At 40.4% G+C, this 15,063-nt stretch overlaps 3 protein-coding genes across 3 annotated transcripts; 1 reads left to right on the top strand and 2 right to left on the bottom strand.

Moving 5' to 3' along the window:
• Positions 1-1,611: 1,611 nt before the first annotated feature.
• Positions 1,612-5,693, top strand: LOC103956995 (pentatricopeptide repeat-containing protein At1g19720). The gene is given in 2 exon segments (XM_009369056.3): positions 1,612-4,921; positions 5,299-5,693. A coding segment is annotated over 1 exon segment (2,205 nt). The 5' UTR covers positions 1,612-1,925; the 3' UTR covers positions 4,131-4,921; positions 5,299-5,693.
• A 1,175-nt stretch (positions 5,694-6,868) lies between these two features.
• On the bottom strand, positions 6,869-9,766 carry LOC103956997 (protein GrpE). The gene is made up of 3 exons (XM_009369057.3): positions 9,388-9,766; positions 8,384-8,896; positions 6,869-7,304 (listed from the first exon to the last, which is right to left on the bottom strand). Exons 1-3 carry the CDS (start codon positions 9,649-9,651, stop codon positions 7,116-7,118), a joined length of 966 nt encoding a protein of 321 aa, XP_009367332.2. The 5' UTR covers positions 9,652-9,766; the 3' UTR covers positions 6,869-7,115.
• A 527-nt stretch (positions 9,767-10,293) lies between these two features.
• Positions 10,294-14,500, bottom strand: LOC103956998 (auxin response factor 17). Its single transcript, XM_018649812.2, has 3 exons — positions 13,280-14,500; positions 11,330-12,074; positions 10,294-10,620 (listed from the first exon to the last, which is right to left on the bottom strand). Exons 1-2 carry the CDS (start codon positions 14,363-14,365, stop codon positions 11,367-11,369), a joined length of 1,794 nt encoding a protein of 597 aa, XP_018505328.2. The 5' UTR covers positions 14,366-14,500; the 3' UTR covers positions 10,294-10,620; positions 11,330-11,366.
• Positions 14,501-15,063: the final 563 nt, after the last annotated feature.

The following is a 15,063-nucleotide window of genomic DNA, read 5'->3' as shown; positions in this document are numbered from 1 at the left end:
CATAGCAGACTTGGTAGTTTCATGTGTGTTTGAAGGGCGATGGACCGCGGACACCAAATTTTGCTTGTTTGATGCAACAAAACAAATTGGCATTGGAAATTCAGGTCCTTGAACGCCACGAGATTATGTTGCTTGTATATAGATTTATTTGATTTCTTCATTCTGTGATGCAACAAGTTTGTTAATTGCAATGTAATTTCTGAGTAGGTTTCCAAGTGAGCAGTTAACCTTAAGATGATATAGTTTGGTTGAATGTAATTTTAGTGGTCTCACACCTAAATTATCAAGAATTATCAATATTTCCTTTCAATTTTAGTGGTGTCCAAATCCAATAGTTTCATGAAGTCGAAAAAAGGATGGCAAATATATTTGGGGAGTTAGATGTTATAGAAAGATTAAAAACGCTACTTGCTGAAATTGAAATATTGACATGAACTGCACAAATGGCATATTATTGAAAGGGTGAAATGTCTAAAAAACCCTACGTAGATACCTTATTGATACGGTGTAGATATCACGGATATTTGATGCATAGTGTAGATAACATGAGTATATCGTCTATATGCTCACAATTTTGTATGCTCGCTCACAATTTTGTCTATAATACTAATAGATGGTCAATATGAGTTGTTATAGTTATCGATATGTTTGGGATTTGTTGTCTATATGTTGATGATATTGTTCAATACTGCCATCCATGTTGTAGCATATCACCAATATGCAAAACTAGGTTTTGCTCGCATAAAAGTATCTTCAATACAGATGTTAAATTTAGGTTGTCTAATTTCAATTGAGAAATGGCACTTTGAAGTTAGATGCTAAGTTTTCATTTTTCCAAAGGATGAGTCAAATTATTTTTTAATTATATATTTTGGGTCCTACTGTTGTAAAATTTGTAAAAAAAAAATTGTGCACATTGGTCTGGGTACATCATGTGATTGGTGGATTGTTAGAGGCATTTATTAAATAATGCAAATGGAAAGGATTTGACGTTGCTGTCAAAACAAACGCCTGGATGGGAGGCGTCAAGTCCACATCAGATAAAACGCACTGGATGGAAAAATTTGTCGTCTTTTTATCATTTTGACATATTCTTTAGAGATGATTTAAGAATTCGATCTAAAATATTGAAAAAATTTAGACATGGGAGGCTGCAAAAGACACTGGAATGGCTCCGACGATCTATGCCCACCCAACCCAACTCGACGGCAACCCCTTTCCACCGCCAACCAACCTTTTCTCTTCGGAAATTCGGAGGAGAAAGCCTTGGTTGGTAGGAAGAGCGATACAGACAACGAGCTACAGCCCCAAAAATAGCGGTCTTCTGCAAAACCATGTTACCATACAGACAATAAGTTTTGGTCTTAGATGTCGATTTACAAGAGCGTAAAATTGATATTAAAAAGTAGAAGAGAAAATAAGACAACGAGCGTGTTTATCAACAGCGAGGGGTTGCACTTCAAAAACCAGAAAAAACAAGCCCATTACATAATTAGCCTATTTGCCGAAATCCCTCATAAACTTGTAGCCTAGTACTGCTAATTTACTCTTTGAATTTAATTTCAGCCAATTACTGTCCTAAACTTTTATTTATTGCCAAATTCCCATCTTCCGTTGAATCTCACACATTTCATCCATGAATCCGTTAGTTCAGAGGGCAGTATCGTCATTTTGGTCCAAACATTTTTTGACCGTTTTGAATTAGCATCTGATGGTAAAACGGATTCTAAATTAGCAGTGGGCTACAAGTTTGGGGACATTTCGACAAATACCTCTGAATATTTTCCATTTCTCCGCATCTTCTTTCTGTCTCTTCGCGCGCCGCCGTAGAGCTCGGTTGCTGAGTCCTCGTCCTCCTCATCCCTTTGCTCTTCTTCTTACTTGGCGGAGTTGTCCTTTCATTATCCATTTCTTTCGTTTTGGAAATGGAAACTCTTTGGACTTGTTTGCTCCCCAGTAATCCCCTATTCGCCCAACCCTCCCTCTCACAAAAACCCAGCAATTCCCACAAACCCAAGTTCAAATTGCAAGCTTCCACGGCCACAACCTGCGTTTCCACCACCGCCACACTATCAAACCCAGCAAACCAACAAACCCATATCTCCTTTCCCGCCAAAATCAGCAACAATCCAATAGCTGCCCAACCCAGTTCTGAAATTGGTCGTTTCCTTTCATTACTGAAGAGCAACCCTTTGTCTGACTGTAGACAAATTCATGCCCAAGCTCTGAAGTTGGAAGCTTTTGAGGCTAATGGTTGGGTAAGAAACAAGCTTGCTATGCTTTACTCGAAGAGTGATGGGTTTTTAGACCATGCACGTAAGATGTTCAACGATATTCCCCAGAGAACTGTACCCACTTATGGGGCGTTGATAAGCGCATATTGTCGGTCAGAGCAGTGGGAAGATTTATTTTTGGTGTTTGAGTTGATGATTGATGAGGGCATTGTGCCGGATAAATACGTTGTGCCTACGGTTCTGAAAGCGTGTGCTCAGGTGCGGATGTTGAGGACTGGTAAAATGATTCATGGGCTTGTGATAAGGAATGCTTTGGATTCCGATGTTTTCGTGGGGAATGCGCTTATTGATTTTTATGCCAATTGTGGGGACTTGGGATTTGCAATGACTGTGTTTGATGCAATGAGGGAAACAGATGTAGTTTCATGGACTGCCCTTGTTTCTGCTTTCATGAATGAAGGTCTTTTTGAAGAGGCAATGGAGGTTTTCAAGTCCATGCAGGTGAATGGTGTCGAACCGGATTTGATCTCTTGGAATGCGCTTGTATCAGGGTTTGCGCGGAATGGAGAGACTGATTTAGCTCTTCAGTATTTGGAAGCGATGCAGGAAGAAGGGTTGAAGCCTAGGGTTAGTACTTGGAACGGAATCATTTCCGGTTGTGTTCAGAATAGCTTTTTTGTGGATGCCTTGGATGCATTCAATAATATGTTATGTTTCCCTGAGGATCCAAACTCTGTTACAATTGCAAGCATATTACCATCTTGTGCAGGCCTGAAAGATTTAAACTTAGGCAGGGCTGTTCATGGATTTGCTCTGAAGCGTCAGCTGTGTGAGAACGTTTACGTGGAAGGTTCGTTAATTGATATGTATTCAAAATGTGGGATGAATGATTACGCAGAGAGGATTTTTTCCAAAGCCGAGAGTAAAAGCATTTCTATGTGGAATGAGATGGTTGCAGCATATGTAAATGCAGGAGAAGCAAATAAGGGAATAGAACTTCTTAGAGTAATGCATAGTCATGGCATAAAACCTGATGTGGTATCTTATAACACAATATTGGCTGACCACGCAAGAAATGGGCAAATAAATGAGGCATATGAGTTGCTTTATGAGATGGTCCGAATGGATTTGAAGCCAAATATTATTTCGTTCAACGTTTTAATTTCCGGATTTCAACAATTTGGGCTTAGTTTTGAAGCTTTGAAAGTGTTCCAGACCATGCAATCCCCATCGAGTGGTTACTTTGGTAATGATGTGCTCCATAAGTCAGTTCAACCAAACTCCATTACCATTGCCGGTGCTCTTGCAGCTTGTGCTGATCTTAATCTACTATGCCAGGGGAAGGAAATCCATGGATACACGTAGAAGACTAGCGTCGAGCCTAATATCTATATCTCAAGTGCATTGATCGACATGTATTCAAAATGTCATGATATTGCCTCAGCAGCAAAAGTATTTAGGAGAACTGATGATAAAAACACAATCTGTTGGAACGCTTTGATTGCAGGCCATGTCAACAACAAGCAGCTGGACCGAGCTCTTGAGCTTTTCGGTGAAATGCTGGAAGAAGGTCTTGGACCAAGCTCTGTTACGCTTATGACACTTCTTCTCACTTGTGGTGATTTGGAAGCTCTCAGGTTTGGAAGAGAATTACATGGACATATCATAAAGAGTCATCTCGATCAGTCTAATTTTAGCCTTGCGAGTGCCTTAGTAGGCATGTATGCTAAGTGCGGTAGTATCAAGGATGCTAAATCAGTCTTTGACTTTGAAGTTAAAGGGGATGTTTCTGTATGGAGCTCCTTGCTTTCTGCTAATTTAACTAACGGAACGGCCAAGAAGGCCATTGCCTTATTTCGGAAGATGCGGTTACTCGGGGTTGAGCCTGAGGTATAACCTTTACTTTACTCGTTGAGCTTGTGATCATGATAGCGTAGCAGAAGAAGGATGAAAATGTCACAAAATCATTGAAGAACGAACTTTGTGCTTTTTTGAGTTTCTCCTTCAGGCACATGGATGGTTAATTATTTCGGTAGTGCCAGTTTTGATTTCTCCGTAATCATGTTTTGGAGAACAAAAATGAACAGATGAAAAAGTTTTCAGATGCTAATCCTTCAATCGACGTGTCTAAGAATTTAATATTTATTGACTGCCAGAGATCGAACAAAGTTGCATAAGATTGATGAGAGGGAGATCTTTATGCTTCTATCACCACATGAAGGACGGGATACATAGATGCCCGAATGTATAGTCACAAAGTAGAACCAAGTTGTAGGTTTTGGAAGCTACTTCCTATGGTGACATCTGTGCTGGAGTCAAAAGAGCTTACGAAAAACATTTGGGGAAACAAGAAGATTTGGATTGAACTTCGATGTTGTTTGATCGAGGGAGAATGCTTGTGCAGCATGTATCACAAGCATCCAGAAAATATAAGTTTAGAAAGTTGGTTCCTGCATTGGTCATGCCATAGAGCTTACCAGTTGGAAGCTGCAAAAGCAACAGAGTTATCTTCATTGTTAAAGAGGTTTTGGCACTTTCTATTCCTACATTGTTGCGGATATGTGACCTTCCAAGTTTGCTCTTAAGAAGATATTTGTAAGATCAGTGCAGATTTCCACTAGAGGAGACTCTCGGCGTGACATTCTTCCAGGCGTTCGTATCCCGCAAGAAGCAAGAACACAGAGAAGGTAGTTTGCCTTGTTAATGTTTATTCGTTCATTCTGCTTATGTTTTGGGTGTATTTTAGCATATTAAATAAACGAAGCCGATGACATTGTTAATATTAATTGTGTTTTATAAGATCAAGGGGTGACCTTATCCCTTTACAGGCTGATGCTCTGATCAATGTTTATGAAACCATGTTCTAAGTGAACTAACTAAACAATTTTGCTTCTCAAAATCACATCGAAACTTCATTAACTAATCATGGTGCACATGAAGTTATGAACACACAACACATATTACAAGAATTATATTACTCACCGAACATAAGTTGCACCCCTGTTGCAGGTTGTGCTTCCGGGGACTATATACATTATGTCTTACAGCCAAGTACTTTTTGCAGGGTTCAAGTATATTTATGCCTCCCTGGCATTGTCTCACATTCAGCTGATCAGAAGCTCCGAAGAGTATGGCCAAGAACTAGTAATGTCGTGGATCAAATCGCTTGGACTCAAAGTACATTCCAACCCGTCTTTCAGTGCTAGCCTGCAACACTTGTTTAGCACTCTATTGTTGTCAGCTACCGTTATTTGAGAACGAGCAAGGAACACGGGCTTCATTGCCCCGAAAAGAAAAGCAAAGGCAGAAATATACATAACCAGACTTTCATGCTACCCATTATCAAATTTGAAGTCTCCCACTTGTTGTGCAGCCTTAGATAGGAGGGTGGAGGACGTTTGGACATTGTATATGTATACATACTGTCATTCATATCATTAATTGGTATTTAAAAGTGAACGGAATCAGTGTGGAAGAAGTTTGAGTCCTTTCCACTTGGCCAGTTGGTATCTCCATTCATTGAATCAAAGAATTTCCCTTAGAGAACTTGTTTGCCAAGTCATAAGCTTTGTCCATGCGTACCATGCAATAGTTAGTTTCGTCTCTTTTGGATTGAATTGGAGTGGATAATTTTTTAAATTCAAGGTATATTAAAGGTAGAGGAGAATGATTTTCATATTTAGAAGAATAGAAGGGAGACCTACAGACGTGCCGGTTAGAAGATATGATTACGAGATAGGGGCTCAGGTCGAAGGGGTAGAGGAAGACCTAGGAAAACTTAAAAAGAGATCCAAAGAACAGACTTGGACTTTTAACAGAAGACATGGCACAAGACCGAGCATAGTGATGTTCTAGGATTCATATAGCCGACCCATCTTAGTGGGATAAGACTTTGTTGTTGCTATTGTAGAAGAACATAAGGGGATTAGACATGAAGAAAACTTCTTCCTTCTAGTTATACTTTTTTCGATAGATTGGAATGAATGAATTTTCTTAATGAGTTCATCGTCTACTTCGGTCGGACATTAGGTTTTTTTTTATTTCTTCATTCAATCCTATGTACCAAAGGAGGCCTTCAGGTATTATCAATCACACATTAGTCTCGTGACATTTGGACTCCATTTATTGAAGGAGATTTTGAATTTAGATCTCACGGACGATAATCATTGAATTTGTTTTTATCAATGTCGGATTTGTCTCGTGGCATTTAGACTCCATTTTGTTGAAGGAGATCCCCAATTCGAATCTCATGGACTATAGTCGTTGAGTTGAAAACTTATGACTCCACACGAATAAGAACCCCAAACTCGACCTCATACTCAAAGACGTTTTTTTTATTTAATCATATTTCATTTAAATGGGAGATTTAGCCGAACATAAGATATTTCACTTATAAGTGAAGATGAATATCACTAACTTACAATGCTAATAGATACTAAACCAGCAAATTTCAACATTTAGATATTGAACTCGCAATTCAAATCCAACTTGCAACCCTAACCAGTACCTAAATTTGTTTTCAGTCAGTACTTGTAATATTGAAATTAAAAAGGTTAGGACGGGTTTTATGAGAGAACTCGTGCGTTTGTTATGTTAATGAGCCTTCATTCTACCAAACAATTCCAAATGGCCTCTTCAGTGTAATACCAGTCTGCATTGGGACCCTTTTATTAGATTCATGACGGGCGATTCACACTTGGCATCTCTTCCAACAAATAACGAAGTTTAACGAATTTATATATCCCCTCAAGAAAATTATGTACCACATACACAATGCGAATGTGACAATTTAATTTTAACTTGTATACCTCGGAAATGCCGGATTGGCTGATGAAAGCAGATGTATCTTATCTTCGAGTTCAGCTAGCGTGAGAGAGCTTATCATTTCTCCACTCCTGCAGTTGTTTTCTCAGTGGCCACTGGGGGTTTCTTACTGCCGGGCCCTGATGAGACTTTAACCGTAGCTGGTCTCAGAAGCCGACCTCCAAGTAAAAACCCGCGGCGGATTTCTTGGATTATAATCCCTTCCCTTAACTCTTGAGACTCTTCGCGTGCAATAGCTTCATGCAACTGTAATAGAAAGTTGAAAACTTATAAGGCATGGGAAAGTTTATGGAGGTGCAGATCAACTAGTGGCAGGAAGAAAAAGATTTTCATCAGTCATGACCAAGGTTCAAGAGCCAGAAAAATATTATATCTACTATACATTCCAAAGAAAATTTCGACCCATCGAAGCCTAAATCAATAAGAAGCAAAACACATAAGAATGGTATGCGAAGTGCAAAATTAATCACTCTACATACCAATCCACGAATTTCTTCTATCTTCCACATCTTAATGAAAACTCCACACCTTATCGTCAATAACAAATAGCTTTAAAAGAATTCAAGAAAGTGCTGCTTGGCAGAGCAGGACAATCTCCTGACCAGGGAGATGTATACAGTAGACACACAGACGACCAATGTTCACTGAAGGTACTAGAAGTTTGATTGTAGATAAGCCCTTGGGCAATAGTGGAGGTACGGAGACTGGAAACCGCAAAATGCTTTGAGCATGTACTGGGGACTTAGTGCATATTAAGGTTATCCCAATCTTTTCCGAGTAAAAAGATTCGAATGCATAGGTCCCTGATTTATACTGACCCATATACACTGTAATTCTATTCCTAGAATGTCTCACACCTCAGTAAAACAAACAATAATTTACGGACAGTATGTTTGGAAGGACGAGGGTAGGAAAAAGTAGAATGCAAGATAACTTCTCCTTCAATTGGTAGAAGGGATAGGGTAGAGGAACTGCAAGGGTCTAATAACCATAAAGAATATTACAAAATTTGCAAAGGGGGAAACAATTTCGTCCTTTCCTTTCCGTATCATTCCCTTATTGTCATCCTACCTCAAAAACCCTTCCAAACACGGAGTAACTTTTGTTCATCATTTGCACCCAAGAAAATATATCATATTAAATCCTTCAAAAGGTACACATAGTCAAGGTTGCATTCTAAGATCACTTTATTTGGTTGAGCAGAAAAAATAAGCATGAAAAACCAATAAGCAAACAGGCACAAGAATTTAAGTTGACCAAAAAAGGCATAATTTAATTTTTGGAGCATAAGTTGAAGGAAGTAAATCTTAAAGGCCTTCACTTACCGAAGGATCGAAAGGCTTTCCCACGGTTGGAACGATGGCCACATGCAAGCTCCTCATAATCTCAACGAATTGCTTGTATATACCTTGGTAACTTGCATCAATCTTTTTTTCCTTTTCAGTCTCGGGTTTAAGGTATTGCCTGGCTCTCTCAAAATTGTCAACCATGGGCAAAAGACTCTCAATCACTTCCCCTTGGGCGTCCGTCCTTACGGTCAGCCTCTCCTTCTCAAATCTTTTTCTACAATTATCAAAATCTGCTTGCAAGCGGATCAATTTCTCCTTCCCAGACGTTATCTCTGCCGATGCAGAAGATACTTTCTCGACTAACTCTTTCTTCTCATTTTCTATCACTCGTATAATAGCCTCAACTTCGGATACAGTTTTTCCATCCCCATTAAAAATAGCTTCCTTGTAAACTTTAAGGAGGGTTTTCAAAGAGGGCAACTGCTCTTCATCTCCTCCGCTTCCAGAAGGTCCTGCATTGCTCTTACTACTTTCCTTTCTGGAATTCGTCTAGACATAAAAATATAAAGAAAAATAAGCGAAGATATAAATTATAAACAAAAAACAAAGAAGATAACCATCTACAGAAAGGATCAAGGCAAGACAAAAGAGCCTAACATGGAAGATTACGAAACATGAATCTCAGAGTAGGCATTCGGCATTCGGCATTCGGCCTGAGCGTAAAGCTCATTAAAATGAGTGTATCAGAATCTACGAAAGCGAAATGCTTGATTGTTTAGTTTGACTGGAAACAAAGTAACTAGAATCGCTGCTTCAATTTTGACCAAAACATCCAGCAACGACGATGCAATAATGCTCAGATATAAAATGGCAGCAAACTAAAAACTCAACTTAAACTTGAACGAAAATCCTCTGCATCCATGACCATTAATCTCAAGTAACAGAAAACAATTTAGCAAATTTCCCCTTTTTTATTTTTTATTTTTAAAATGATTGAGAAAGTACGATTAGAAATGAGAGGATGAAGAGGGCGTACTTACTGGGGGAACCGAGTCCTGAGGAGCGAGACGAGACTTGAAGGAAGAGGCGGCTCGCCTCCTGCTGCTGCTGATGCCGCCGCTGCTGGGATTAATAATGGAGGAGGAAGAGTTGGAGGTGAGAGAGAAGTTGATAAACCCTAGAGGAGGAGGACAAGGAAGAAGAGGGGGTTGGGGTTTGTTGGGTTTCGAGGAGACGGAGGCGGAGAGGCGACGAGGAGGCGGAGCTATCAAAGTGTGATTTGGGAGAAACAACGAATTCGCCATTAAAAACTAAGCAAAATTAAAATTAAGACAGACGGTCGGTGAGATAGAGATGCGGCAACCTTTCCCTCTAGGCCTTTAAGCCGCCGCGCCGATGTTTCTTGTTGTGTAGGCAGCTGCCGCTCCTGGTTCAGGCTCCAGACAACGAGGACGATGGTGTGTGGTAAATGGCAGGGATGAATTTGTAATTTTGGTTTCTTTTGGTTTACAGAGAACTGGACGATATATGGGCTTGAGGACCCATCACTCTTTTGTCATTTGGGCTCAAGAACCCATGACCTTTCTAGGGGATTCTATCAACATCCGAAAAAGATCTTTAGACACCCAATTGTATGTTGCAACACGTCTTTATTTTTATTTTTTATTTTTTTACAAGAGACGACATAAATTTTATTCAAAAAATCAAGAATTCATGGCAACGTTTAAGGAGACCAACTTTCATGACACTGAATGCTATAATGACGGTGTATTAATGCCGTAAACCTTTCGTCGTCGCTTCTTAACACAAAATCCGGAATAGGATTCAATGAGAAACCATAAGAATTACATAATCTAAACTAGTTGTCGACCAAAACTCAATGAAATTATCCTCCTATCCCTCTAATTAAAACTGGCCAGAAATAAAACCTATAAGCAATTTAGTAATTACAAGACACAAATTCTGCTGTTTTTTTTTTTTTTAAGAAAGCATCACCCACGTCAGTTTAACATATCAAATTTATGGTAGTAATAATAATAACAATCAAATTAACCCATCAAAGAAACAAAGAGCGCCACCAATTCCTAAAGCAATAATAATGTCACGTTCTAGCATTAACATCGTCAAATAACTTGGTCTGGATGGAGCATAGGAAACCAAGTCCACTGATCGTTCAACCGTCCAACACAACAAACTAAACAAACCCCAACAATAACACTTCACTACTGCAACACCTTAAGACTAGTAGCCAGCTTCCTGCCGGCCTTGAGCGCCTGCAAATAGATACAGAACGACGAGTATTAGGCAAAGCTCACCGGTAAAGAAATTCAGGTTGCACGAACCAAAAACAAGATGCTCAAACCAGTTCAGTCGGATAATATTTTGTTTCTTCAGAGAAGCTTAACTGACAGTTCAATGCGGCTGAAGATTCAAATGCCAAAGGATACACATGATGCACATAATACTTAAATTGTTGTGATAACCCGAGATCGAAAAAGCAGTCCCTCTTTTCTTCCCTGTATGTGATTCATCATCCTTTAAAGTACAAGAAATATATCATTGCTAGCTATATATAGGACAAAAGACAAGGCCAGGAAAGATCCTACATTGTACCTCCAGTTGCAAAAAGAGATGTAGGCAGTTCAAGAAAATCTAACAAACCAGCAAATCTCTGAATTAATAAAATGGTTGATGAAATTGATGAAAACGATGTCATTGTCCTAAACCCAGGGAAATGCAATTGAACTATGGAAAGAACATTGTTCCGCATGGTGTAATGATGTAAATAGCTTTAGAGCTACACAAAGAATATCTCAGGTACATGAGGTTGTCGAAGGGAGTGGCAAAACAGGATTTGTGCAAGTCTAACAAAGGAATGAAGATGCAAAACCCTCAACCGTACGACTGAAGCATGTCCGATCCAAAATTGATTGTAAGGTACATGTTGTATACTTGACAACTCATTCGGTGAGAAGAGATTACCTGTACAGCAACTTATGGCACCGCAGCCACCAGCAGTTCACAAAGTACAAGCTTCAAGAGCTGATGCTCTCTGACATTGAACATCAATCCTATCAAGAAGTTTGGTAAAAGAAAGATCCAGTTGGTTGTGCCCTTCTTCAGTTTCATTGTACCCTTTGTTGCCACTGTCCTCGGTGCAACCAACATCATCAAAACATCCTTCAACAGGCTGGTTCAGATAAATGATCTTACCAAACAGCTGAAACGAACTTCTGCCAACCTTTGTCTGCGACCGGTTTCCATCAAGTTCCATGCCAAAGGATTGCACACTACTCTGGCTATCTGGTGACAATTCATCAGATTGTGAACTACCAATGTTCAACTCAGTACACACCCTCTTCAACTTTGGCCCCTCATTTTTGCCAATGGAATTGAAAGTGCACATCTGAGGAGTGTTTTCACTTAACAAGTGGGATAGATTAGATACACAGAATGTATCTTGCCTGGCTCCCTGCATGCCCGCAGGAAAATTGTTATAGTTCAACAAGGATGCACTAAAAGGCACCATTGCTGAATTAGCTGCTCCCGTCATAGGAAAAAAGAATTCTCCCTCTGCATTGGTCAACAGCCCATGACTCAGAGGAGCTCTGAATCTCTTTGTGGGGGAAAAGGTAGTATGAATTGAAGGTGCTGATCCAACAAATTCGACTTCCCACGGGCTCACCCTCTTAGCGTTCTGCAGAACTTCAGGTTCATCCCATGTAACCTATAATGTAAAGCTAATTAATTACTTGAATTGCTTATCAAGAAGTATGTAATTTAGCATCGGTCAATAATAGAGAGAAAAGAACAATAATTCAGAATGTAACCAATTGTAGAAAATTACAATATTTGTGCATGTACTTCCGCATAAAAAACTAATATTAATAATAATACCCCTCTCTCCCTGTCCCTCCGTGGCTGATCTAACAGGTTGCTCAATTTTGGTGTGACACAGAGAAATTGTGCTTTGCTAAACCGCAAACTTAAAAGGACAAGAAAAGATCACACAACTTATGAAAACTAGCCATAGGCAGGTACAACCCTGGCTAAGTAGGGATTCAAACCAGGCAAACTTTTCGAAAGAAAATCCCACAACTCGACTCAGATTACTCTGACGTTGTATTTCTTTTCTTACAGTAAGTTTGGCAACAACCAAAAGCTTATTTTAATTTTTCCATTTTTTCTCTGCCGTCAGAGATGTATAAGTTAAGGAATTTTAACTTAATTGATATCAAATATTTGAACCAAAAACAAAATAACTCTACCGGCAAGTCGGTGTCACACAATACAAATTAATTAATTACACGTCTGCCTCTACGGAACTATCAACTGCTCTTTCTTGTCAACTTCTACTCCAAAAACTAAAACGCAACATAAATTGGCCTATCCTGTTGTACACCATTTAAAAGAAGCAAAAATTCTCATCAATAAATGCCAGTAATTGAACAGGACTATAATTCAACAGAAATATCAGCCAAACATAGCCATGATAGAATGTCGCCATGGTTGCATCTTCGGGGATAAACTAAAACAAAAGAAAAACTGTCTGCTTAGCGTAAAGGCCATCCGATCAGGTCAAAACCAAATCAAATATTGAATGGTTCTTCAAAATTATGTGCATATCTGCTTCCTGATGCATTTCAACAAATATAAACTACCACGATATGTTCCCAGTTCCCTAATTCAAAGAAGGGCCTCGCCCTTGCTCGTCCCTAGTAACCGATCGAGTTTCTTCGCCCCTCTCCCGCTCTTTGATTAGGGCGAGTCACTCAGGTCCCTCTTTTACGATAATCCCAGGGTTTATGCGTTTTTCGGAAACGAATTGGCTCCAGTAAAACATATGAGTTTCTTAATTTTGCATCAATTAGAAGATAATAACAGCTGAAATAAACTTATATCAAGTAAGACTAAAACCTCAAGAACCAATACCTGAAGCATGCGCCAGGGTGAGCCCTGCCAAGGCCCATTTTCCGGTACCGAGGTCGTTGACAAAGTTCCCTGAAACCAAGTCATCCGGGACGAGTCCTCCGTCTCCATGGCCATCTTCACTCTCATCCCAGCTGTCCAAAACACCTTCAAGGCCTTCTCCACCACCTCAGCCTTCACCACAAAGTCCGACCACCCCGCTTTTGGATAATACACCACCTCAAACTGCCTCCCCTCCGCCGCCATTTCCGCCACTTCGGCCACCGCCTCCGCTGACATTACCTTCCTTCCAGAACAGTCCTGATCCTCCGTATTCAGCCTCGTCGAGTACGTCACTCCGCCTCCTATCTGAGAGCTCAACCTAGCGCAATCGGAGCTGGCAGTGGACCTAACGGCGCGGCGGACGCCGATGAACATCTCACCTCTCCCGTTCCTCATGAAAACGACAGAGTCGCCAGCGACGAGCATCTTGTGGTTGACGAACTTGCTCCAGCCGGTGGTAAGCAAGTGCCGTCTCGGAGTCCCCCTGTATATGTGCCGGAATTCCCAAACGACACCGTGGAGGTCGGTGACGGAAAGCATCTGGACCGGCGGGTCGGCCTGGTAGTTAAGCGGAGGGAATATAGAGTCGGCACAGAACCTTGGAACAGAGAATCCACCCCCATTGTTAGCATCCGAAGGCGTCAGTATCTTCGCGAACGAAACGACTTTGTCGTCCTGTCGTTCCGAGTCCCCGCCATCATCGGCGTCGAACTCCTCTCCGTTCGGCTGCTCGAGGTTGGGGAACTCCTGGGGAATAGGTACGAGAAGCATCTTGGCGAAGACCTCGTCGGTGGTGGGGACGGCGAGGAAGTGGAGGGCGGAGATCCGGCAGAGAATGAGAGGCTTGGAGAGGAGGAGAGGGGATAGGAGGGCGGCGGAGGAGGAGGAGTTGGAGGAGGAGGATTGCTCAAGGTGTCCCTGGGGGAAGTAGTAAACCCTAGAGTGGAGGGAGGGGATTTGGACGGAGTTTCCGGCGCAGGCCCTCCAGATTTTGGGGTCGATCGAACGGCGGTGAGAGTGCGAGTGAGGCTGATGGGGCGGAGGCATATTGGATTTTTGGAGCTACGGATGAGAGAGAGAGGGAGTGTGTCTGATTTGGTGGTCGTTGCCTCAGAGTGTGTGACAGGAGGGGGGAGAGAGAGAGAGAGAGAGAGAGAGAGAGAGAGAGAGAGCGAGCGAGGACAGAGAGAGGGGGGGGGAAGCTTGGGTCGGAGAACGGGCACGCCACCAAAACCCAAGCGCAGTGGAATAATGATGGCGATATTAAAATTTTGAACTTATAGAAAAGGTTATTATTTTTAACTAAAATGTTAAAGAACAATAATTTAATTTAAAAGATAAAATAATAATTTAACATTAGCTTATTTTTAGCTAACTCTTGTAACTAAATTTTTAATTTTACTTTGTTCTCTATAATTCAAAAGTTATTTTACTTTATAAAACTCAAAGTTTACTTCACTTTGCCCTTTGGAACTCGATTTTGATTTTATTTTGCCCCTAAAACTTGAAAGTCATCTATATGAACTCAAAATTTACTCCACATCGAATTAGATCTGTTAATTTCTTACATGAGTATTTCATTTTTTTTTATACATTTCTTCAATTTCTTTTAAACTTAATATTTTCTGATTGTTAAATATTAACGCATAATAAAGATTTATAATCCAATTTGTTGCACATGTGACATAATCTTATTGGATGTTAGGTTTCACGTATGTTTTAGGAGAAGATCTATAAGTTTCAGT

This window comes from the organism of the source record quoted next, unplaced genomic scaffold (genome assembly GCF_019419815.1).
Source record: "Pyrus x bretschneideri cultivar Hongxiangsu unplaced genomic scaffold, Pyrus_bretschneideri_v1 Contig17, whole genome shotgun sequence".
Classification (NCBI taxonomy): Eukaryota; Viridiplantae; Streptophyta; class Magnoliopsida; order Rosales; family Rosaceae; genus Pyrus; species Pyrus x bretschneideri.
Note: the sequence above shows the minus strand (reverse complement) of the source record. Positions and strands in the feature narration are given on the sequence as shown.